This window comes from Saimiri boliviensis, chromosome 7 (genome assembly GCF_048565385.1).
Source record: "Saimiri boliviensis isolate mSaiBol1 chromosome 7, mSaiBol1.pri, whole genome shotgun sequence".
Lineage (NCBI taxonomy): Eukaryota > Metazoa > Chordata > Mammalia > Primates > Cebidae > Saimiri > Saimiri boliviensis.
Genome location: NC_133455.1, coordinates 98,802,074 through 98,828,505, shown reverse-complemented (window position 1 = coordinate 98,828,505; position 26,432 = coordinate 98,802,074). Strand labels below are relative to the sequence as shown.

Here is a 26,432-nt window from a genome sequence, read left to right as displayed (position 1 = left end):
TGATACTGAAAAAAATTTCAGAACCTGTGCTGCCACAGGTGGGCATCCTTTTAGAAAAGACTGTTGTGGCTCATGCCTGTAATCTCAGCACTCTGGGAGGCTGAGGCGGGCAGATTACAAGGTCAGGAAATCGAGACCATCCTGACCAACATGGTGAAACCCCATCTCTACTAAAAATACAAAAATTAGTATGTCGTGGTGGTGCGCACCTGTAGTCCCAGCTACTCAGAAGGCTGAGGCAGGAGAATTGCTTGAACCCGGGAGGCGGAGGTTGCAGTGAGCCGAGATTGCACCATTGCACTCCAGCCTGGCACCTGGCGACGGAGTAAGGTACTGTCTCAAAAAAAAAAAAAAAGACAAGACTGTTGCAATATGTTGCCTATAAAAAGGATGGATAATAAATAGTAAACAGGTGATACTTAGCCTGGAGAAATGCACATATAAGCTAAAGGTACTGCCCTCAGTTTTCAAGTACATTCTTAAAAAATAAGGGTTACAGAGCCTGCCAAAGGCTTAAGGAAATGAAGAGACTCATTCACAATAACAAAGTAACCTTTTTTTTTTTTTTTCTTTTTTTTTTTTTGAGGTGGAGTTTCACTCTTGTTGCCCAGGATGGAGTGCAATGGCACAATCTTGGCTCACTGCAACCTCTGCTTTCCGGGTTCAAGAGATTCTCCTGCCTCAGCTTCCTGAGTAGCTGGGATTACAGGTGCCTGCCACCATTCTCAGCTAGTTTTTATATTTTTACTAGACACAGGGTTTCACCAAGTTGGCCAGGCTGGTCTTGAACCCCTGACCTTCAGGTGATCTATCTACCTCAGCCTCCCGAAGTGCTGGGATTAAAGGCATGAGCCACTGTGTCTGGCCAGGAATGTAACTTTCAAGCCTAAAAATTAATCCCATTTTATATCCAGGCAGCAGGAAAACGAACTTTTTAAAAATAAATGAGAAAAAATTAATCCTGGTTAGTAGCAATAACAGAAGACTATTTACAAAGAAGAAAGAAGCAACTGCCTTACAGTTCTATAAAGTATTAGCAAGAAAGCCTATAGTTGCTTAGTCCATTCTCACATTACTACAAAGAACTGCCAAGACTGGTTAATTTATAAAGGAAAGAGGTTTAATTGACCCAGTGTGGCATGGCTGGGGAGGCCTCAGGAAACATAATCATGGCAGAAGGGGAAGCAAACACGTCTTGCATGGCAGCAGGCAGAGAGACCGTGTGAAGGAACCGAAGGGGGAAGAGCCCCGTTATAAAACCTCAGATCTCATCAGAATTCACTATCACTAAAACAGCACTGGGGAAACTGGCCTCATAATCCAATCATTTCCCTCCCTCCACAGGTAGGGATGACAATTCAAGATGAGATTTGGATGGGGACAAAGAACCAAACCATATTCTGCCCCTGGCCCATCCTAGTTGCTACAAGTTGTTACTAGATCTAGGTTAACAAGAATTCAAAGTATCTGGTCAGTCACTAAACAAAAAGTTGGGTCTTGAGATAAATACCAAATGTTAAAACACTGCACCTTATCTAAAGGTGAAGCAGAACCTTAACGGCTGAATTTTCCTCACTTCTCGGCAGTCACTGGAGAACATTTTGCCAAAAGCCTATGGAAGAATACTGGCAAAAAGGCACTGGAAACTCTTTTCAGCTCTGGTTAAAACAATTCAAAAAAAAAAAAAAAAAAGATTCATTTTGTGTGTGATACTCTGCTTTGTATTAAATAGTTCCTGAGTTAAAAGTACCAGAAGAGAAAGGAGTCATTTGCTGTCTAACCCTCTCACTTCAGACACAAATCATGTGGCTTATGAAAAGGGTAGTGGGGTTGGAATGGGTACTCGAGACTGCTAGATCTCCATGTATGGCATGGGTCCCTTTCAGTTTGGGTGATGGGGACCCAGGGCTTTAAATTGTGCTGGAAGTACTGGGTGGACATATTTCAGCAGTGCCCAGAGGATTTTAGGACAATTTATTATTACTTTTTTTTAAGAAGGCTAGTCAAGGCCAGGCACAGTGGCTCATGCCTGTAATCCCAGCACTTTGGGAAGCCAAGGCTGGCAGATTGCTTGAGACCAGGAGTTCGAGACCAGCCTGGCCAACACGGCAAAACCCCATCACCACTAAAAGTACAAAATTAGCTGGGTGTGGTGGCAGGTGCCTGTAATCCCAGCTACAGAGGCTGGGGCAGGATAATTGCTTGAACCCAGGAGGTGGAGGCAGAGGATTCAGTGAGCCAAGATCGAGCCACTGCACTCCAACCTGGGTGACAGAGCAAGACTCCACTCAAAAAAAAAAAAAAAACAGGCTAGTCAAGTGAAGCAGTGGGAGTGGAGAAGGAACAAAGAAATCTGTAACTGGTTGTGATCAATTAGTTGTAAATATCACTGCACTCAGAGCAGCTGATTTCAGAATTTTTTTTTTTTTTTGAGACAGAGTCTCCCTCTGTCACCCAGGTTGGCAGGCAGTGGTGCAATCTCGGCTCACTGCCACCTCTGCCTCCCGGGTTTAAGTGATTCTCCTGCCTCAGCTTCCTGAGTAAATGGGATTACAGGCACACACCACCACCCCACTAATTTTTGTATTTTTAGTAAAGAGGGGGTTTTGCCATGTTGGCCAGGATGATATCAAACTCCTGAGCTCAGGTGACAGACCTGCCTTAGCCTCCCAAAATGCTGGGATTACCGGCGCCAGCCAGTGCACCAGGCATCAGAACAATTTTTAACAGTGTGGGCACCCTTTGGTTTCTGGGACTGCTGTTTTCTAATAGACTTGATTACTGCCATGGAAAGAACAATGTTGCTAGACCATCAGATTTTTCAACAGACGCCAAGAATCTGAATTTTTGTAGGCATCTCCCAGCTTTTAAATGCTAGCACCAAATTTAAATATTTCTGAAATACTGTTGAGCAAAATGAGGCTGTCATTAGCCAGTCTCCAACCCCTGAGTTATAAATTCAGTAGTCTGAAGCTGATTCCCTTGTCTCTTAGAGCTGTCGAGTGAAGGCACAACTAATTCCTGTTTATAGAAAATACATGTGACCTTTAGCTGGGTGCAGTAGTTCAGGCCTGTAATACCAGCACTTTGAATGGCTGAGGTGGGTGGATCATGTGAGGTCAGGAGTTCGAGACCAGCCTGGCCAACAGGATGAACCTTTGTCTGTCTCTACTAAAAATACAAAAATGAGCCAGCCATGGTGGCTTGTGCCTATAGTCCAAGCTACTCAGGAAGCTAAGGCAGGAGACTTGCCTGAACCTGGGAGGCAGAGGTTGCAGTGAGCCAAGATTGTGCCATTGCACTCCAGCCTGGGAAACAGAATGAGAATCTGGCACAAATAGATATAGATGGATACATAGATACATAGATAGATAAAATACATGTGACCTTTTTGGACGCACAAAGAAGAAAAATCTATTGGGATCCAGAAAATTCCACTAAAAGCCTCATTATCAATTCAATCCTAGTAATGCAATTATGATAAAATCCATTTTAATTAGTCAAATGAGAAAACTGCTAATTGCCTAGTTAGATTCTCCACATTCACTGAAACAATCTAAAAACAGAAGGCATGCTCCTGTTTAGTCACATGGGTTTTCTGTAAACTCTCAAACCATTAGAAAGGCTTCCAGGTAAACTGGGCCAAGGAGAAATGTGAAGAAATAACTGAAATTTGCATCTCTGAGCTCACATTTGGCCAAGGTTATAGAATCATAAACTTTACTGGAGGAGTAAGTTTTAAATGATAACTTTTTCTTTTTTTAAGATGAGGTCTCACCTTGCCAACTAGGCTGGAGTGCAGTGGTGGGATCACTGCAGCCTCAAATTCCTGAGCTCAAGCAATCCTCTCACCTCAGCCTCCCAAGTAGCCATGACTACAGAGGTATGCCACCATGCCTGGCTAAGGGTCAGTTTCAAAATGCTTTGGGTAGAGAATATGGAGGAAAAGTAAGACATTGGGTGTATAATTAGACTTGGCCCCAGGATCAGAGCCAATTCATTCTGTTTGAACAGACCTGAGTAGCTGGTCAAGCATTCCCATTTTAGGGATCAACTTCAGCCTCAACTTTTCTTTTTACAAAAGAAATTTCACATCTCTATAGCTATATGCACAAGGTACTGTTATGCCAACTTTCAAAACAACTTGCAACCTGCTCTCAAATTATCAGATTCCTGACAATGGTAATAGTACCATTAGGAATACGAACCTTAAACAAGGCATGCTTGCTTATGCCTGTAATCCCAGCACTTTGGGAGGCTCTTCTCAAACTCTGGTGCAGCAGCAAAAGAGACTGAGTCCCTGGCTGCGCTGTGGCTTTGGGAGCTGGAAGTCCCCGTTCTACTTGCCCTCAGCAGCTCCTCCTCATCAATATTGCAGAATGATGTTTTCTAAACTAGCTCTAGGCTGGGCGCCGTGGCTCACGCCTGTAATCCCAGTGCTTTGGAAGCCCCTCTCTGGGGGGGGGGGGGGAACAATCGCTTGAGCCCAGGAGTTTGAAACCAGCCTGGGTAACATAGGAAGATTCAGATAGTGAGATGATTGAAAAGTTTGGTGCTTCTCAGAATTCTATAAAATATTTAGCATATTAAACCTAAAATTAAAACATTTTAAATGACATCCAATATAGTATACTAGAGTCTATTCTACAAAAGTAGCAGAATATAAGCATGTTTTTTGTTTTTTGAGACAGGGTCTCCCTGTTGCCCATGCTGGAGTGCAGTGGCGCCATCTGAGTTCACTGCAACCTCTGTCCCCTGGGGTGAAGCGATCTTCCCACCTCAGCCACCACGCCCAGCCACCCAGCTGCCTGGCCCATGGTATTCTAATGCTACAGCATTATCACTAAAATTGTCTAAGGTTTTAAAGATTTTCCTATTAAAAAACACACCAACAAACACTTGGCTGGGTGTGGTAGCTTAAGCCTGTAATCTCAGCACTTTGGGAGACTGAGACAGGTGGATCGCTTGAGATCAGGAGTTCGAGAGCAGCTTTGTCAACATGGCAAAACTCCTCTCTACAAAAAAATACTAAAATTACCCAGGTTTGGTGGCATGCGCCTGTGGTCCCTGCTACGGACGCTGAGGTGGGAGGACCGCTTGAGCCTGGTGGAGATTCCGGTGAGCCGAGATCACGCCAGTGCACTCCAGTCTGGACGACAGAGTGAGACCCTGCCTCAAGAAAATTCACAAATAAACAAAAAGACCATCAATCTATGGGAGCAGAGCTGAAAAAACAACATGCTATAGAATTAGGCTGTGTCTGCTGCTATACGTGTTCACAGGGCTATAACAATACTTACCAAGATTCAAAATACAGCTTACAACTCTTAATTCAAAGCCTTTTATAGAATTAGTCCCCCTCATCCCAAGATTTCCATTACAATGGAAATGTAGGAGTGGGGTGACCTGCTCAGGGCCTACACTGGTGAAACAAATGCTCAGATGTTATTTGACAAAAATGATCACTAAGTTTGAGCAAAAAGTAAGCTGCTATAACAAGAAACCAAACAAAAATGTGGCTTAAAAAATAAAGACATTTGGCCGGGCGCAGTGGCTCAAGCCTGTAATCCCAGCACTTTGGGAGGCCGAGGCAAGTGGATCACGAGGTCAAGAGATCGAAACCATGATGGTCAACATGGTGAAACCCCGTCTCTACTAAAAATACTAAAAATTAGCTGGGCATGGTGGTGCGTGCCTGTAATCCCAGCTACTCAGGAGGCTGAGGCAGGAGAATTGCCTGAACCCAGGAGGCGGAGGTTGCGGTGAGCCAAGATCGCGCCATTGCACTCCAGCCTGGGTAACAAGAGCGAAACTCTGCCTCAAAAAAAAAAAAAAAAAAAAGACATTTAATCTGCTCTCACATAACAGTTCAATATTCCATGTGGTCATGCAGGGATCCAGGTTCCCTCCATCTTGTGACTCTGAAAAAAATAATTAAATCAACGCTACATTGCTATTGCTACTACATTTGGGAAGGGATAAAAGAGCATGAAGGAGGTACCATCACTGTTGTCAGGTTCCTAACCCGGAATTAGCAGCATTTCCACTCAAATTTCATAGGACTTAATTGCTTCACACACCTAAAACTACAAGGAAAACAGCAAATATAGTCCCAGTTAGGCAGGCATGTTATTCAATGTCAACCCCAATTACCATGGAAAAAATGGGAGAATAGATTGTAGTAACTATACCTCAGCTACCGGTCCACCCCTATCCCCACCTCGCAGCTTTTTTCCACTGAATTGGGTAACATCAGTGCTCTCCAGAGAACTGGCAGGAAGGAGGTGACAAATGCACTGTGCATAACCCACAAGCCTTGACCTGGCAAGCAAAGAGTGGTCATTACTCTCAGGAACTCTACAAGCCAGCCTGAGCAGTGTTACAGCTATAAAGCCACCTGGGTGCTTGGCTGCCAGTAGCACTGAATATTGTCTAGCATGAACACTTCAGAGATGATCAGGTCACTGTCTCCAAAACTGTTGCCAAAGAACTGTCAGAGACTTCCCTGGAGGTCAAGATCCATTACAGGAAACTCTGAAGTGAAGCTGAAACCAGTGTATATTTTGGCAGTAGAGCAGAGTCCTTCCTTAAGGAGATCTGGCCTCCCCTTCAGGAGGTTCTAGATCTGTGAAGTTGCTAAGGGCTATGACAAATCCACATTTTTGGCAAGAATACTACATAGGTAATGTTTCCAAATTCCATTCTTAAGTAGGAGAGAGGGTAAAGATATAAACATTCAATATCCTTCCCATTCAGCTCTCAACTTACTTTTTCCCACCTTTATCCTGTTATCTTTAGCACACAGCTTCAGGACACAGGACACGTTTCCCTCCGCCTGGACCTCTAATAAATGCTTCCCTTCTCTGCCTGAATAAGTCATATTCCTCAAAGACCCAGGAGTCAAATATAATTTCCTTTGTGAAGCCACCTTTAAGTTAACAAATATGAGTATCTACTACATTCCAAACTATGCTAAGAACTGGGGTGCCTATATATATCAAGGTTTTCCTATGCATATACACCTACGATAAAGGTTAATTTATAAATTAGGCACATTAAGAGATTAAGAATAAAACAGAACAATTATAAGAATATAATGTAATGAAAGTTACATGATTGTGGTCTATTTCTTACTGTACTGTACCCTTCCTCTGATGATGGGATGTGAGATGGTAAAATGTCTGCATGGTGAAATGAAGTGAGGTAGGTAATGCAGGCATTGTGACACACCATGAGGCTATTACTGACGTTCTTTTTTTTTTTTCAGACAGGGTCTGGCTCTGTCACCCAAGCTGGAATGAAGTCTTGACTCACTGCAACCTCCACCTCCCAGGTTCAAGTGATTCTCATGCCTCAGCCTCCTGAGTAGCTGGGATTACAGGCACCTGCCACCATGCCCGGCTAATTTTTGTTATTTTTATTAAAGACGGGGTTTCACCATGTTGGCCAGGCTGGTCTCAAACTCCTGACCTCAAGTGATCCACCCACATTGGCCTTGCAAAGTGCTGGCATTACAGGAATGAGCACCGCTACTGACCTTCTGACGATACATCAGAAGGAGGATCATCTGCTTTGGGTGATCCTGGATCATGGAGCCATGACATGGTCAATGCTTGGATTTCAAGAGTAGATGGTGTAGATGACTAACAGGCGGGTAGTGTGTGCAGTGTGGATGTATTAGAGAAAGGGATGACTGACGTGACTGCTGGGACAAAGCGTGGTGCTGCAAGATTTCATTCAGAATGGCACACAATTGAAAACGTATGCGTTGTTTCTGAAATTTTCCATCTAATATTTTTGGACCATGGTAGCCATGGATTACTTGTACCACGGAATGTAAAACCACAGATAATTGGGGCGCTACTACAGTTTCTCAATTCTCAAACTTCCTCCATCCTGCTGCTAAGAAGTAATCTTGCAGTAGAGAGTAATAAAGCCCACATTTTAGCAAAATACTTGAAGCCTGTAAAAAGGCAATCTAATTACTTAAATGTGGCTGATTTTGCACTTTTAAAATTCATGAAAAGCTTTACGGTATCTGCATTCTACCTGCTGATCACCAAGGCTTTATGGTAAGACAATGAAAATTTTATCACATCAACTCAGCATATGCAAAAACAACAGGTAATTTACAAACAAATCTTTTTAATCAAGAACATTATGTAAAATACACACTCTGGTCAACATCTGAATTCATCTAGACTTTAATAGTCTTAAAAAAAAAAAAAAACAAAAACAGATTTTAACACTAACAATCCTAACAGAATAATGCTGATGGCAAACCATAAACAGCTTTAAATGCTGAATGTAATTTGGGGAAAGGGGAGAAAAAGAAATTATCTGTTGAACCTAAAAATACATCTGTTAGTAAGACTTCTCTGACTTAATGAATTTCAACAAAGGCAACAATTCCTATACCTTTGGTAGTTCCTCAAGTTTTGTTTTAAACTTGTGACATCTTGACTAAAGGATCTGAACCCTAGGACTAGAATACTTAAGGAACAACCCCAGGGAAGCAGGGCAAAGGAAAAACAAGACTAGAACTTTCTTAGTCTAGCTAAGGTGGGTAACTGCTGAGTCTGCCCTGCAGACTCTGGCCAAGTGACGAATGAAATACACAGACTGTGAAAGAGAGCTACGGGACTGCCAGCTTTGTGTTGCCAAAGAGAGACAGTCCTGATAAGCCAGAGCTGCTTGCATTTATTCAGTACAGATTTAATGACAAAGGCCTGGGGCAAACACAGTTTGTGGGTAATTAACATTGTTGATCCCTCCTTCCAGGGAGCAGTCTTGCAGAGGCACAGATTATCAAAGGTTGGTTTCTGGAGACAAGCAAACAAACTTACCTAGATAAATTCCTGTACACTCCCTTGTTACCTACCCCTTGCCCTTAGCATCAGGGTAAGAGAATTAGCTATCTTCAGCTTTTACTCTCTCCTGAAGCTTTTGCAAAACCTTCCGACCTTTCAGGGTTTGCATTCTCTCCCTGTAATTCTCCCACTGCCCTGACCCATCTCCTACATCTCCCACTTTTCTGTTTTGTTTTGTTTTGTTTTGTTTTTTTCATTAGGCGTCGTTGATTGGAGAGTACAGATGTGTGCAGCAACAGGTTTGTCAGGCATAGTAGTCACGACTCATTTTTCGGCTCTGCATCCTAGGATTAGCAAATAATATGAGACAAACATGAGTATAATCAGTAATATTTTTTTCTAATTAAGGAGTGACCCCCCAGGAGTGGGGGGAGGGTCTATCCAGGAGAGATGTTCTTCTGCATCCTTCCATATGGCTGTATGTTGAGCGTGCAGATTTATAGCATTTAGGGATTCTAGAATTTTAGTTTTAAGTTGCTTTACATCTGTGGTTACATTATCACGTAAGATCCCCCAGAGGTGGTGTTTCAGCTCATCCTAACTATGTATTGACTGATTCCAGGGTAGAAAGGTGACACAGACATGCTTATGCTCCCAGTCACAGTTTAATTGCTGGCAGAGTGCCAGTGCATCGTGTCATTCCCCTACATATTCCAAGGCTGCATCAAGGGCTTGCGGATATGCAATAATTTTTTGATCTATACCCTGCTGTAAAAGAAGTTCATTAGACACGTTTCTGGCCAAGTCATCTACAACGGTAGCTGTTTGTACTGATTCAGTAATAGATCCAACAGTGACACTAGTAGTAGCTACGATGACTATGGCTGAGCCTATAAAGGCTAGTGTACCTACGAATCTTGTCTGTCTGACCTGGGACAGGGCATGTTCTAGGGAGGCAAGAGCAGAGAAACCTTGCCAATCTCACCTCAAAGTGACTGGGAGGAATGTCTCAGATTGTCTCCATAGTATCATGACACTAGAATACTTAAACTAGATAAACGGTAATTAGTGATACATGAGGCAAACCACGTTGCCTTGTCCCTGCACTCAGGTCACAAACGTAGAGTTTTGAGGTGTAATGGAAATATTGGTTCCCATAAGGAAAACACATGGATGGGCAGTGCAAATCAGGCACTGATCCGTGTAATTATGAATAAAAGGCATGGTATAATTGTCACTGGAATTATGATATATCCCATGCCAGGTGATAAGGGTGGTGCTAAGATGTCCCAGGTGCCATGAAGTGTCTTGGGGTGGCATGGACTCTACTTGGGGTCTGGGATATCCCATCCCTTCATCCACGCAAATCATAGTGGAGCAGGACATGGCTATGAAACTGTGATCGATGCCACAATGGACGCGAACATCAGTATGGTTGCCCTGCAAACGGGCTCCAGTCTATGATGTCGTAATTGCCTAACTGGAGACTACAGGCTTGACCCCCATGACAGACCCCTCAGCCAAAGTGGAATCCATGACTTTCCTGGGTTTGTTCTTTAGGGACAGGGAGGAATGTTGGGGAAGGTGGCATTAGTTGCATTGCCCAGTTTGAGGCTACCTACAACCAAGAACGTTAAGGCATTTCCTTTGCCATGATGTAGCAATAATTGTGTCTGGGCAGGTACACAGTCAAGAGTTAGAACTTTCATAACTTACACACAATGGAAGGATAGTGGAGTGGTAAGTGTTACCTGGCACCTTAGTCCAATGTGTGTCATTAATGAGGGAACCGACCGGGGGTAAGTCAATCCCTCCTAGCCAAGAAGTTACATTATTAGAGGCTGGGAAGGGAGTGAGTGTCTGCCCAGGTAACAGGGTGGAAGAAAGGTCGATCTAGGAGATGAGCCCAATAGAGCTACACTCTATTGTGTAGCAGGTATGGGTTGAAGGCAAAGTGAGAGAATAAGAAAGGTTAATACCTTACAAGAGTTGCAATGTATAACAGAAAGCATAGCAAGGAATAAATTATCTGGAGTGCATGGTGTCTGTGTCCGGAGTAGGATTTGTTCAGCCTCCTGAGTTGTCTTCTTCAGCACCCCCCAGGTGATAGTTGGGGCTTGTGTCGTCCGGCGAAGCCGCAATCTCTGGGACTGTAGGTTCTTTGAGGTCGCTTCTTTCACTGAGTTGGGTTCTGGCTGCACCATGGTAATGCTTGATGTATCGTGCTGGAATCCAAAGAGGGCCTGAGGGGGTGTGAACACAGCATATCCTCTTCCACATGTTAGCAAATCATTTGTACCACACTATACATTACTATTTACATCTTTCCATAAAACTGTGGGTTTTATGTATTGAGAGGTTTTAGCAAAGTGCTTTTCTATAGGTGATAGAAACGCATACATGTACATATTTTAGTTTTCCAAATTCAGAGACATGTGTAACATCAGTTTGCCATAACTCATTAGGTTCTAGTCCTCTAGGGTTAACACCTGTAGAGGGGGGTACATGCCTGTGAGTTGGCAATCTGAGCACTGCAGGATAATTTGTTTAGCTAGTCTCTGGGTAAGCTGAAATTGTTCAGTTTCTTCAATTTTGGTGGAAAAATTGATGTGACTGGGTGGTTTGGTTAAGCAAGGATGTCAAAATTTGCAGCTTTGCTTGATTACTGCTATAAGCCAGTGGGCCACTGAGCTGTGGGCTCAAATATGTATGATAAAAATGGATGTATACGTTGATCCAGCAATTGCTGGAGCTGAAGAAAAAGTGCACAGAGGGTAAGCTCAAGAGTGAATTTAATGAGGGCTCTTTTAAGGTTCTGCAATAAATAAAAAGAGTAAGCAGAGTAACTAACAATATTGATGGGCTGAGCTGAAAAGGTTTCCAGGGCCAATATTAGGGCTCCAACCTCAGCTCTCTGAGTGCTAGGAAATCCAGAATGAGTGAGAGAATAATGTGGTTCCCACCAAATAGCCCCTTTCCATTTTTACCAGAGTCATCAGTAAAAGGTGTTATAGTATTAGGAATGGGGGAGTGAACTACCTTTGTAGGCACAACTACAGCAGTACAAGATAATAACTGGAGTAGTATGTCAGCAGGAAGGGCATGTCCTATACGGCCTGCATAATCAGAGGTGCTATCTCTAGGTCTAGAGATAAGGACCCTACTGCTTCAAATTGTTTTTCACTCAGAAGAATTCTTATGACATCAGGGTCATTACCTAGCAACTAATTGCACTGTCTGCAGCCCATATAGATGACTTTACTCACTAGCTAGATATAGGGAGACAGTGTTTTAGTCCTGGTATGTGAGCAAAAAACCAATTCTAGGAAGCGCAGCCCTGGAGCCATCTGTCCTATTAATCCTGTTGGGGAATGTTTAATATTGTGGGTCTATACATTCTAGTTACTTCTGAGAAATAGCTTACTCTATTTCCTCAATTTCCCTCTTTGCTGTGGGGGTTAAATACCTGGGACAGTCCAGAACTGTACTGCCCTTTAGGATAGAAAACAGGTTCTATAATTTGTCAGTAGTTATGACCAAGGTGGGCAAAGCCAATTAATATTGCCCAGTAATTTTTGATAATCATTAAGGTGTGTAACTTGCTGGTATTTAACCTTTTGCGGTCTTATTGACTGGGAGGTTAATATGTAGCCAAGATATTTCCAAGGGGAAGACATCTGTATTTTTTCAGGTGCTATGATTAAATCTTTTAACTGTATTTTTTATGGCAGACATATAAACTTAAATGTACTGGCTCTGCTGGGGCTGCTAGCAAAATGTCATTCATAAAATGAATAATCTTGCAATTCGGAAATTCTTTTCTTCTGGGGGAGCAAAGCCTGATTTACATGATACTGACACATGGTAGGACTGTTTAGCATTCCTTGAGGAAGTACTTTCCAATGAAACTGGCAAGCTGGCCTTTCATTATTGATAGCTGGTATCATAAACACAAATTTTTCTCTGTCCTGTTCTGCAAGAGAAATAGTATAAAAGCACTCTTCAAAGTCAAAAACAACTATAAACAAATCTCAAGCAATCACTGTGGGGGGAAGGGAGCCCCTGTTGAAGGGGCCCCGTAGGTTGCGAATTAGCACTGATAGCCCTTAAGTCATGCAAAAGTCTCCATTTGCCAGACCTTTTGGGAATGATGAAAATGGGAGAATTCCAAGGGTTGTCTGATGGTTCTACACGGCCAGCTTTTAATTGTTCCTCAACTAATTCATGGGCTTGTTGTAATTTCTCTCCCTTTAAAGGCTGCTGTTTTACCTAAACTGAATTTTGAGAGAGCCATGTAGCAGAGGAATAGTAACAGTGGCTATTATTAGAAAGGGTTTTGCTGTTCACATAATTTATTAAATTTTGCCTTCCAGAGGAGGTATTGACTGGCCTCTAAAGTTGTTTGGCTAGCACTGACCATTCCTATGGTGCTATATGGAAACTGTTTGCTATGGCCTCAATTAATCTTCTCATAAATGGGCTAGCAGCTCCATTTTCTTTAACGCTTTTACTTATCTCTTTCTAAGGGTTGAAAGAAATGGGTCTGTATACCTGATTGCCTTGTTGAACATGCATTACCAGGCAGGCCAAGAGTTCACCTTCTAATGCCACTTGCCTAAGACAGGGTCCCATAGCTGTAGTGTACCCTCGCCTTTTCCCCAATTTATTGAGGGAGGGGGCTCAGGGAGGAGGAGGAGGAGGCCATAACGTAGGTGATGGTTCCTCCTCCCTTCCCTTTTCAGGCTCTTTTGTGTAGAGCAGGGCCAAAGCAGCCCTAAGGCCCATTAACATTGAAGATGTTACTGGGACCCATTGCCCTTGTACATGTTATCATTTAAGATTTCTCCCCACTTGTTCCCAGAGCTCTAGGTCCAGCATGCCTTCTTCTGGGAACTATGGGTTATAGGAAACAACAGTTTGCATTAGCTCCCTTAATTGAGCCTCCGAAACAGGCTCCACTAGCTTTAAGCAGTTGTTTCAATACTTTTATATACTGTTTCTGTTGTGCGGATAACTGTTGTCTCATCATAAATCCTAGCTTGAAAATTCCCCCAAACTTGGAAATCTCGAGCAGGACCAATGACTTACTGACTGTGCAGTCTCTTCACCTTCATTTTTGAGGGTTCCGTCATGATCCGTTGCAGTGTTCGTCACATGGGGCGCCAGCTGCTGAGTCTGTCCTGCAGACTCTGGCCGAGCGACGAATGAAAGAAATACTCAGACACAGGCAGGCTGTGAAAGAGCGCTAGGGGACTGTCAGCTTAGTGTCGCCAGAGAGAGCAGTCCCATAAGCCAGAGCCGCTGGTATTTACTCAGTACAGATTTAATGGCAAAGGTCTGGAGCCAATACAATTTTTGGGTAATTAACATTGTTGTCCCTCCTTCCAGGGAGCAGTCTTGCACGTGGATGATCAAAGGTTGGTTTCCGGAGACATAAGCAAACAAACTTATCTAGATTAATTCCTTTATACTCCCCTTGTTACCTACCCCTTTCCCTTAGCCTCAGGGTAAGAGAATTAGCTGCCTTCAGCTTTTATTCTCTCCTGAAGCTTTTGCAAAACCTTCCAATCTTTCAAGAAGATTTGCATTCTCTCCCTATAATTTCTCCCACCACCCTGACCAATCTCCTACAGTTAACAAAATCATATGCTCATATGAAGGAAGAATACCAGAGTTATTAAGTGGGACTTAGCTTGGCTTACGTTTTATAAAAGTTAAATAAGTATAACATCTAAATGGCAAAAATAAAAATCCAAGGTGGTCTCATTTAGAAAACTAAAAAAATAATTATTGTCCTGTTTTTAAATTTGTGGAATAACACAATACGTATTTTGAGGCACCTGTTATAGGATTTGTTAAAATTATGCATACTGCTACTTCCACTTTTAACATAATTTTTATGTATGCTAGGGTAGGTATTATCAGTCAAGGCCACTAAAAATAATGCGAGAATTCAAGTGAGAGAGAATAGAAATGGAAAGAGGATGGGAGGATATTGAAATTAGGTAGTGAGTAATAACAAACATGATTTTTAAAGTTTCCTCACTAATAACACAGAATTGTGTATTTTGGCTCAATGCCACTGGGCTGCTGAAGTGGGCAGGAAATGAGTGGAATATCCTAATTGTCCCAGTTAGAGTCTTAACTAACCCGTGATTTGGATGAGGTGTTGTTTCCATAGACAGCTTGGTAAGGGGTAGCTGTGCTATGCTAACTGCCTACTCGCTTTGTTTCTTTCAAGAACACTTTCGAAAAAACAAGAACCTCTAGCTCTTCCGGACGCCCAAGATGCCGAAAGGAAAGCAAGCCAAGGGGAAGAAGGTGGCTCCAGCCCCTGCTATCGTGAAGAGGCAGGAGGCCAAGAAAGTGGCGAATCCACTATTTGAGAAAAGGCCTAAAAATTTTGGCACTGGACAAGACATCCAGCCCAAAAGAGACCTCACCCGCTTTGTGAAATGGCCCCACTATATCAGGTTGCAGCGGCAGAAAGCCACCCTCTATAAGCGGCTGAAAGTGCCCCCTGCAATTAACCAGTTCACCCAGGCCCTGGACTGCCAAACAGCTACTCAGCTGCTTAAGCTGGCCCACAAGTATAGACCAGAGACGAAGAAAGAAAAGAAGCAGAGGTTGTTGGCCCGGGCCGAGAAGAAAGCGGCTGGCAAAGGGAACGTCCCCACTAAGAGACTACCTGTCCTTCGAGCAGGAGTTAACACCATCACCACCTTGGTGGAGAACATGAAAGCTCAGTTGGTGGTCATAGCACACGATGTGGACCCTATTGAGCTCGTTGTCTTCTTGCCTGCCCTGTGTCGTAAAATGGGAGTCCTTTACTGCATTATCAAGGGGAAGGCAAGACTGGGACGTCTAGTCCACAGGAAGACCTGCACCACTGTTGCCTTCACACACGTGAACTCGGAAGACAAAGGCGCTTTAGCTAAGCTGGTGGAAGTTATCCGCACCAACTACAATGACAGATATGATGAGATCTGCAGGCACTGGGGAAGCAATGTCCTGGGTCCCAAGTCTGTGGTTCGCATCGCCAAGCTCGAAAAGGCAAAGGCTAAACAACTTGCCACGAAACTGGGTTAAGTGTACACTGTTTTCTATAAAATAATGCAAATTTTCCTTCAAAAAAAAAAAGAAAAAACAAGAACCTCTAAAAAACAGCAGAACAGAACAAAGAACTCATTAGAATACAGAGATTAACACAGAAATAATCTGCTAATAGTTTAATCATGGACATGTTACAATCACCTTGTTTCCTGATATGCAAAGTATGAGCCAATAAAAAAAAAATTTTCTTGTAAATAAAATTCCACTATTACAGGCATATTCCAAAATTTTTCTCTTTTGATCAACTTTTTTTTTGAGAGAAGTCCCAAACTTAAAATATCCCTCATCTTCCACCTCAAATTGCCTCTATTTATTAGTCTTGTACATGATATTATTTAAGACATACACCAGTGAGAACACCAGGAATTTCCGGATTATTGTAATAAAAGACACTGAGTTCATTACTTGGAAAAATGGATTTTTTCTGAGGTGTCTATCAGAGAATTAAGTGCTCTGTTTTATCATTGAATGAGAATTATTCTCAAAGCAAATATTCTCTAAGATACCAAAGTATTCAGTTTATTAGGATAGTACACTTTAACATATGACAAGTTACAAAGCCTAGGAAAAAGCAAGCAAGTAAATAAAATCACAACTCAGAATTCTAATATTTTCACATGGTATCATATGTTGGCAGGGCACAGTGGCTCATGCCTGTAATCTCAACACTTTGGGAGGCCAAGGCAGGCAGATCACTTGAAGCCAGGAGTTAGAGACCAGCCTGGTCAATACAGTGAAACCCTGTCTCTACAAAAAATACAAAAATTCTAATTAAATATTTTAAGCAGAGTATTTTAGATTTTTACTTAATATTAAAGTGTGGTCAACTATCATAATGTAATTCTCTGCATCACAAAAAATCCATTTATTAAGGATTTACACAATCCAGGAAAAAAAATATTTAGAAACCTTTATTTTTTGCCTGAGCAAAAAAATCTAGAAAGGCTCTCCAAAATCTTGAGTGGAAGTATCATATTCTGCAATGAAATGCTTGAGTTCTTCAACACACCGCTCACCTATTTCATGTAAATTCTGCCTCAATGCAAACTGTATAGACTTTTCTAATGAAGGATCTTTTTCAATCAGCATTTTCACCACCATCCCGAAAGTTTCACAGTCTTGTCGATAAACCTAAAAAGGTAAAGCACATTCTGGTTAGCAGAGAATGAAAATAATTAACCAAATACTTAGCTGACTGAGTTGGCAGAATTATGATGATGATGACATCTACAACAGAGACACAGTATTACAGTCAAACCTCTCTTGCCCTTGCACTGTCACTATTGCCAGAGGCCATTTAAACCTATCTTTGAGATTTGCTGAAAAGTTGAATAAGAAAAGAAACATTAACATACCATATTACTGAATGTAGAAGTTTGGCATGGCATTTGTCAGTGTGAGGCAGTCTACTCAAAGGACATCAGACTAAAGATGAGAATAAGAAGAATGGCTAAAGAAGACATATCAATGACTTTGTTCATGTATTTGGAAGAAAATAGTTTCTGAGCCCCTAACTTTAGATTTTTTTGTTTGAATCATGATCAGATAACAAATTCTGTTTAGTGGCCAGGTGCGGTGGTTCACACCTATAATCTCAGAAATTTGGGACGTGGAGGTGGGTGGATCACCTGAAGTCAGGAGTTCAAGACCAGCCTGGCCAACATGATGAAACCCTGTCCCTGGTAAAAATACAAAAAATTGGCTGCGTGTGATGGCACACATCTGTAATTCCAGCTCCTGAGGAAGCTGGTGACCTCTAGAAACTGGGAGAGGTAAGGGAACATATACTCCCCAGAGCCTCTGGAGGAAATGCAGTACTGTAGACACCTTGATTTGGGTCCAGTAAATCCTGTTTTCAACTATACATGTTATTCTAAGGTTTTCATGGCTTATTAACCAAGTTAGACCACATTCTGGACCATAAAACAAACCTTATATTTGAAGTAATAGATATCATAAAGTATGTTTTCAGATCACAATGGAATTAAATTAGAAATCAACAACAGAAAGCTAGCTAAAAAATCTCAGAATATGTAGAGATTAAACAACACACTTCTAAGTAACACACAAAAACCACTGGAACAAATAAGTGACTATAGCAAGGCTGCAGGATACAAGGGTGCAGGATACAGGATTTTTTTAATATACAAAAGTCAATTAATTTGTATGTACCAGTAATGAGTAAATGGAATTTGAAATTAAAACACAACAGTATATATATTAGCACTGAAAAAAAAAACCCCTAAGTATAAATCTAACAAAATATATATAAGATTTATATGAGGAAAACTATAAAATACCAATGAAAGACAATATAAATAAATAGAATGTAAATAAACTTTTTACTTATGTATTTACGTATAAATTACATAAATATATCAATATAAATCAATGTAAGTAACATATAAATAAGATTTAAATAGAGAGACATTCCATATTGACAGGAAGAGTCAATACTGTTAAAATATACGTGCTTCCCAACTTGACCTATAAAAATTTCAACATAGTCTCAATGAAAATCTCAGTAATTAATTTTGTGAATACTGACAAACTGATTTTAAAGTTCATATAGAAAGGCAGGAAACACATACATTGAATATCACACGGAAGAAAAAAAGGAAAAAAATCAAAAGACTGACACTATCCAATTTAAAAACTTACTATAAAGTTGGTTCATGCCTGTAATCCCAGCACCTTGGGGAGACTGAGGCAGGCACATCACCTGAGGTCAGGAGTTTGAGACCAGCCTGGCCAACACAATAAAACCCTGTCTCTACTGAAAATACAAAAATGACTAGGCATGGTGGCTCATGCCTGTAGTCCCAGATATTCAGGAGACTGAGGCAGAAGAATCACTTGAACATGGGAGGCAGAGGCTGCAGTGAGCCGAGATCATGACACTGCACTCCAGTCTGGGCATCAGAGTGAGATTTTGTCTCTAAACAAACAAAATGCCTTACTGAAAAGCTACAGTAATCAAGACTGTATGCCACTGGCAGAAGAATAGAAAGATCAAGGACAGGACAGTCCAGATACAGACCCATACCAATATATTACACTGATCTTTAAAAACAGAGCAGAAGTAATTCAATGGAGAAAAGACAGTATTCAACTTGACATTTAAGTTCAAGACTTCACTGAACTTCAACAAGTTGAGCAGTGCTTGAACTGGATATCTATATGCAAAATAAATAATCTAGACAGAGATCTTATACATTTCAAAAAGATGTTAACTCAAAATGGATCCTAGGCCTAAATATAAATGCCAAGCTATAATATTTATAGAAGATAGCAGAGGAAAAATCTAGATGATCTTGAGTTTGGTGACGACTTTTAAATACAACATCAAAACAATCCAAGAAAAAAAATCTAATAAATTGGATTTCATTAAAATTTAAAAATTTGTGCTTTGTAAAAGACACTGTTAAGGGCATGAAAAAACAGGCTACAGACTAGGAGAAAATATTTGTAAAACACATATGGGATAAAAAAAACTGGTATCCAAAATACAGAAAGAAGTTATAACACAAAACTAAGAAACAACCCAATTATTAAAAAGGCAAAAAATCTGAATATGCACCTTACTAAAGCAGACATTCAGACAGCACATGAACATAGGAAAAATGTTCAACATCACTTATTATTAGGAAACTAAAAATTAAAATAATCTTGAGTAGTGAGATACCACTACGCACCTATTAGAATGCTTAAAATCCAAAATACTGTCAACACTGATTTCTGTCAAAAACATAGAGCCCACAACTCTCCTTCGTTGCTGGTGGGAATGCAAAATGGTACAACCACTTTGGTAGACAGTCCAGCAATTTCTTACAAAGCAAAACATAGTCTTACCATACAATCCAGCAATCCCACTGCTAGGTATTTATCCAAATAAGTTGAAAACTTATGTCCACACAAAAACCTGCATACAAATCTTTATGTGAACATTATTCATAATTGCCCAAAATTGGAAGCATCCAAGATGTTCTTTACTGAATAAATCAACAAACTGCGGTATACAAAGGAATATATTTCATAAAAAGAAATGAGCTATCAAGCCACAAAACAACATGAAGGAATCTTAAGTGAAAGAAGCCAGTCTGAAAATAAATGGCTTATACACTATGATTCCAACTATATGGCATTCTGGTTTAAAAAAAAACACACACACATAGACATTAAAAAGATCAGCAGTTGCTGGGGGAAGGGGAAGGGACAAATAGGTGGAACACAGGACATTTTTTAGAAAGAGGAAATTATGCTGTATGGTACTATATGGTATGATACTGAATAATACATTATGCGTTTGTCAAAATTCACAGAACCATAGGAGACAAAGAGTGAATCCTAATGTAAAGTATGGACTTTAGTTAATATTAATATATCAGTATTTGTTCATCAATCATAAGTATATCCCTGTAATATAACATGTTAATAATAGGGGAAACTGTGTAGGCAGAAGGGGTATGTAAGAACTCTCAATGCTCTTGTAGGTTTTCTAAAACAGCTCCAAAAAATAAAATCTATTCAATTTTTTTTTTCAAAAATAATCATATAAAAGTGAAAAAAAGAAAAAAGGTTTCTTAACTTTTGTGCCTCAGTTTCAATACCTACATCTGACTGTGCTGTTTAAGAATTAAGTAAGATAATACGGAACACTCAGAATAGTGCGTGTCACATAGGAAGCATTTAATCTATGTCCGCTATAGTGATGATAATGGAAAGAGAAACAATTCTTGTGACTTTGCCTATAGAAAGCAGTCGTAGAAAACGGTGTTAGAGCTGATAAGTTCTCTCTAGGAAAATAAAGAAAAGGAAAAGGAAACAACGTTTGGGAGAAATGCTATTGGCTTAGCACAGCTAGGGTATAGGGTGTTCGCCCTGAAAGGAGATCATGAACAGCTCTTTCAGGGAGCTGAGATATCAACCAATAAATTAAGAGGGAAAGAACTGCAAGTGGAAATTGGATCCTCTGGATGTATCAGGGGAAAAAAAAAATGATCACTAATCGATGCTTTGGGTTCCTGCTCCTGAGAACCAGGACAATAAATGTGACAAGTTATGTGAAAGAAAGATGACATTAGAGGCTTTTCAAGTACAGTAGTCCCCACTTTATCCGAGGTTTCAGTTACCTGCTGTAAACTGCACTCCAAAAACACTAAATGGAAAACTCCAGAAACAAACAACTCTTAAGTTTTAAACTGCATGCTGTTCTGAGTAGGGTGAAGAGATCTTGTGCCATCCTGCTTTGTCCTTCCCTGGACATAAATCCTCCCTTTATCCCAAAGTCAATCTTCATAGACTACCCACCTGTTAGTAGTCACTTAAGCCCTCTCAGTTACCGGACTGGTAAAACATAGTATATGCAGGGTTCACTACTATCTGAGTTTCAGGTATCCACTGAGGATCTTGAAACGTATCCCACAATGATAAGGGAGGATACTGTAATTAAGAAGCAGATCTATGATAATGTGAAGAGTGATAGGTAGAAGGTTTTTTACGTTTATATATTTCAAGGGGGAAGGTACTGGGAGTGGAGATAAGTAGTAAGTAGTCATGTGAGCCACTCATGAGACAGCCAGAAGTAACCATCAATAGGAAGTTAAGTACATGAGTCTGAACTTCTGAAGAAACAAACGAAAGTGAGGGTAGGATCAATTTTATCATCTTTAGCAGTAATGCTAGCTGAGGCCAGGGGAGTTTCTTGAAAGAGAGAGTAAGTTTTTTTTCTAGCACCAAAAAACTTATACTCAGTAAATGTTGAATGAATAGCTAAAGTGTACTTTAAGAGAATGTAAGAGCCGAAGAGAGCTAAGTGCAGACATCTAAAACCATCGATACCATCCACAGAAAAGACAACAGAAAACTTAAGAATCAGGAGACAGTGAAGGCACAGATTCCAAAGAGTGTATAAAGTAAAGAGACAGTCAATCAAATTCCAGAGAAAGAACAAAGAAGCCGACAACCAAAACATATTGACTGGCTTTGGAAATTAGGAGGTAAATCACAAGAGCAGTTTGTTGGGTGGTGGAGACTGGAGAGCTGTGCTGTTCAATACAGTAGCCACTAGCAGTATGTGACTATATTTTTAATTACTGAAAGAGAATTAATTCCGTTTCTCAGTCATACTAGCTCTATTTCTAATGCTACCATATTGGATACATAAAACATTTTCATCACTGCAGACAATTCTTTAGCAGAGTTGTCATGGAGGACTGAGGAGTAAAAAGAAGGGAAAGTTGTCATGGTAAGTGGTGATCTAGTAAATTAAACACACATTTGCAACCATTTTACCATTAAAGTAGAAAATAAAAGCTTACAAGTTTTAAAGGAGCATTGTGAAATGTAATTAGCATCTGTTAAGATGTTCTACAACTTTTTAATGAAAGGTGTATAAAAATAAGTTAGAAAAAGAAACTCCATTTGGGGCTTAATATACAAGGGAACATTCACAATGTCTAATGTGTTGATGAGGTCAGGAAAAAAGAGATAGCACATTGATGTTAAATACTGGAGATAAATTTAAACCCTTTACTTTGGGTCTATAGTAATGCAAACAGCGTCAGAACTGTTGTAATCTATGTTGCTGCTTGTGCTGTATTAACAAAAAAAGTTACCTTTGAGTCCCTCTCCTCAAAGCTACAACCCCAATAGCTCTTAAAAACACAGCTCCTAAAAAGAACACTGGTGGTTGCTAAGAAATGCATTATGAACACATGGAATAGAGCTACAGGCCTACATTCAATATGAGAGTGAAATTATTACAACGGGAAGCAACTGTAAAATTAATTATAAATTAGGTGCATAGCCGGGCGCGGTGGCTCAAGCCTGTAATCCCAGCACTTTGGGAGGCCAAGGCGGGTGGATCACGAGGTCAAGAGATCGAGACCATCCTGGTCAACATGGTGAAACCCCGTCTCTACTAAAATACAAAAAACTAGCTGGGCGTGGTGGTGCGTGCCTGTAATCCCAGCTACTTAGGAGGCTGAGGCAGGAGAATTGCCTGAGCCCAGGAGGCGGAGGTTGCGGTGAGCCGAGATCCTGCCATTGCACTCCAGCCTGGGTAACAAGAGCGAAACTCCGTCTCAAAAATAAATAAATAAATAAATAAATTAGGTGCATAATAAAAAGCCTCAGCAATCAATGTTTATAGAATTACCATACACAAATCTAGACCAATTTATAAATATACAGAATTCAACCAAAGATTAATCCTTAATTATGACTTTCTATCCCTTTCAGCTTATTAGTTTTCAATCACAGACAAAAAGAAATAAATCCAAATATAAAAAATAAATAATTCCTTGCTTATGCCCATTACTGGAGATAGGAAGAAAAAAAGAAAAAAGAAAAAGAAAAAATAAATAATTCCAAATATATAATTGTTGCAGAATCGTTAACTAATGCCAAAACCAGATTCCACAAAATTTAAATGTAACACCTAAGTAGGGTTGGATGCAGTGGCTCACACCTGTAATCCCAGCATTTTGGGAGGCCAGGGTGGGCAGACTGTTTGAGGTCAGGGGATTGAGACCAGCCTGGCCAACGTGGTAAAAGCCAGTCTCTACTAAAAACTCAAAAATTAGCCAGGCAGGGTGCCATGCACCTGTAGTCCCAGCTACTGAGGTGGGTGAGGGAGGAGAATCGCTTGAACCTGGGAGATGGAGGTTACAGTGAGCTGAGATCACGCCATTGCACTCCAGCCTGGATGATAGAGCCAGACTCCGTGTCCAAAACAAAAACAAAAACAAAAAAAACAGTAGTTTATTTCCTCTGCTAGTGTACCCTCACTCATAATACTCAACACTTCACTTCTGGCATTCCCACACATCAATTCTCCAGTAGACACCAACCGACGTTAAGATCCCATAGGTTAAGGACTCAGTCCCACAAGACGGACCCCCAATACAGAAGCCAATTCACAGGTCCCAGGCCTCCAAAACTTCTGACCAGGCAACTATAAATTGAGGGTTCTTACGAGCCCCTCCTTGGGTTCAACCATATGCTAGAGCAGCTCCCAGAAAGCGCTTTACTTACATAAACCATTTATCTATTTTTATGTCCAACTTTTATGATCATCCCATCACATACATATTAGGCCCAGTATCCATTAGCTATTCTTCCTGATGTTCTCTCTCTCCCATTTCCTACCCATCAGCAGGCCCAAGTGTGTGTTGTTCCCCGACATGTGTCATGTACTCTCATCATTCAGATCCCACATACAAGTGAGAACACAAAGTATTTGGTTTTCTGTCCTGTGTTGGTTTGCAAAAGAAAATGGCCTCCAGCTCCACAAATACCATTTATTATAAAAGGATCCAACTCAGGAACAGATAGAAAGAAGACGTGTAGGGTAAGGTATGGGAAAACAGGTATGGAGCCTTTGTGCCCACTCTGGCTGTGCCACCTTTGCAGCAGCTCTACCTGTTCAGCAACCCAGAACCTCTCTGAACTCTGCCCTTTGGTGGTGGTATGCTTTTTTTAAAATAAATTTTATTGTGTATATTTGAGGTTTACAACATGTTATGAAACACATATAGATAATAACATCTCTACATCTCACACAGTTGGTCCTTGAACAATACAGGTTTGGATCAGGCAGGTCCACTTATATATAGATTTTCTTCCACCTCTGCCACCCCTAAGATTGCAAAACCAACTTCTCTTTCCTCAGGTTATTCAATGTGAAGACCTCTATGATAATCCACTTCCACTTAATGAATAGTAAATATATTTCTCTTCCTTATAATTTTCTTAATAACATTTTCTTTTCTCTAACTTACTTTAAGAATACAGTGTATAATTTTTTTTTTTTTTTTCAGTTCCAACATGGTGGAGCTGATGGTGGAAGTTCACGGCTCCAATGGAGCTTTCTACAAGGGAGTTATCCAAGATGTTCATAAAGACTCCCTTACAGTTGTTTTTGAAAATAATTGGCAACCAGAATGCCAGGTTCCATTTAATGAAGTTAGATTACCACCACCACCTGATATTAAAAAAAGAAATTAGTAAAAGAGATGAAGTAGAAGTATATTCAAGAGCAAATAACCAAGAGCCATGTGGATGGTGGTTGGCTGAAGTTTGGATGATGAAAGGAGAATTCTGTCATTGAATATACTGCTTATGATGCTACTTACAAGGAAACAGTGACATGTGAACAACTTCGGTCTATCAATCAAAATAAAACTGTCAAAAAAAAAAAAAAAAACAGCCTTCTTTAAATGCGCGGTCAATGTTCCAGACCACTGGAATACATTTGTTAAACTTTTATCTGCAGGGACACGAGGTGATATTTGGCAGTGACTGTTCTGCCTTGAGGCTTTGTTTAGTTTATTAAGTGTACAGTATTTGAAAATCAAACATAGCTTTTGTTAAAACACTAACCTGAATTAGTCATGTCCATTCAGACATAACCTGAACTACTGAAAAGATCAATTTCCAGGAATTTTATTCTGCATAAACTACATGTTAGCAGGGCATCTTATTTTCTTTTTTTTTTTCTTCATTTTGGCTGTTTGATGTGCAATATGTTTTTGTATGCAGGTAGCAAAAAAAAAAAAAAAAAAAAAACACACACACAAAACAAAAAAACTCTGATCTTCTTAAAAAGAAAAAAAAAAGAAAAGAAAAGAAAAGAAAAAGAATATAGTGTATTGGCCGGGCACAGTGGCTCATGCCTGTAACCCCAGCACTTTGTGAGGCCAAGGTAGGTAGATCATCTGAGGTCAGGAGTTTGAGACCAGCCTGGCCAACATGGTGAAACCCCATCTCTACTAAAAATACAAAAACTAGTTGGGCATGGTGGTGGGCACCTGTAATCCCAGTCACTCAGGAGGTTGAGGCAGACGAATTGGCTGAACCAGGCAGGTGGAGGTTGCAGTGAGCTGAGATCACACCACTGCACTCCAGTCTGGGTACTCTGTCTCAAAAAAAAAAAAAAAAGAATACAGTATATATAATACATATAACATACAAAATATGTGTTAATTGCAGGGCGCGGTGGCTCAAGCCTGTAATCCTAGCACTTTGGGAGGCCGAGGTGGGTGGATCACGAGGTCGAGAGATCGAGACCATCCTGGTCAACACGGTGAAACTCCGTCTCTACTAAAAATACAAAAAATTAGCTGGGCATGGTGGCTTGTGCCTGTAATCCCAGCTACTCAGGAGGCTGAGGCAGGAGAATTGCCTGAACCCAGGAGGCAGAGGTTGCGGTGAGCCGAGATCGCGCCACTGCACTCCAGCCTGGGTAACAAGAGCGAAACTCCGTCTCAAAAAAAAAATATATGTGTTAACTGACTACTGGTAGGGCTTTCTTCAACAGCAGGTGATCTGTAGTTAAGTTCTGAGGCAGTTCAAAAATGATAACTTAAATTTTCAACTGTTGGGGGCAAGGTGGGGACAGCATCACAAATCCCTGAGTTGTTCAAGTGTCAACTGTGGGGGGGGGGGGGCGGGGGAGGAGGTGGGGAGAGCAGCTAAAATGGAAGACCCAGCATCACAAGAGAGGGG

At 40.8% G+C, this 26,432-nt stretch overlaps 1 protein-coding gene and 1 pseudogene across 11 annotated transcripts in view; one reads left to right on the top strand and one right to left on the bottom strand.

Annotated features, from left to right (window-relative positions):
* Window positions 1–1,816: 1,816 nt before the first annotated feature.
* PPHLN1 (periphilin 1) overlaps window positions 1,817–26,432 on the bottom strand; it is a 146,253-nt gene continuing 121,637 nt past the window's right edge. For 10 of the 11 annotated variants that reach the window (XM_003926661.4, XM_003926664.4, XM_010337388.3 and 7 more), the window contains one exon: window positions 16,013–17,054. In XM_003926661.4, coding sequence (XP_003926710.1) covers window positions 16,860–17,054 — 195 coding nt within the window. In that variant the 3' untranslated portion in view covers window positions 16,013–16,859. Of the gene's footprint in view, window positions 11,054–13,898; window positions 14,000–16,012; window positions 17,055–26,432 lie in introns of those variants that run through there. The other variant, XM_039472465.2, reaches the window with a different exon arrangement.
* LOC120365076 (large ribosomal subunit protein eL8 pseudogene) lies at window positions 14,934–15,946 on the top strand (annotated as a pseudogene).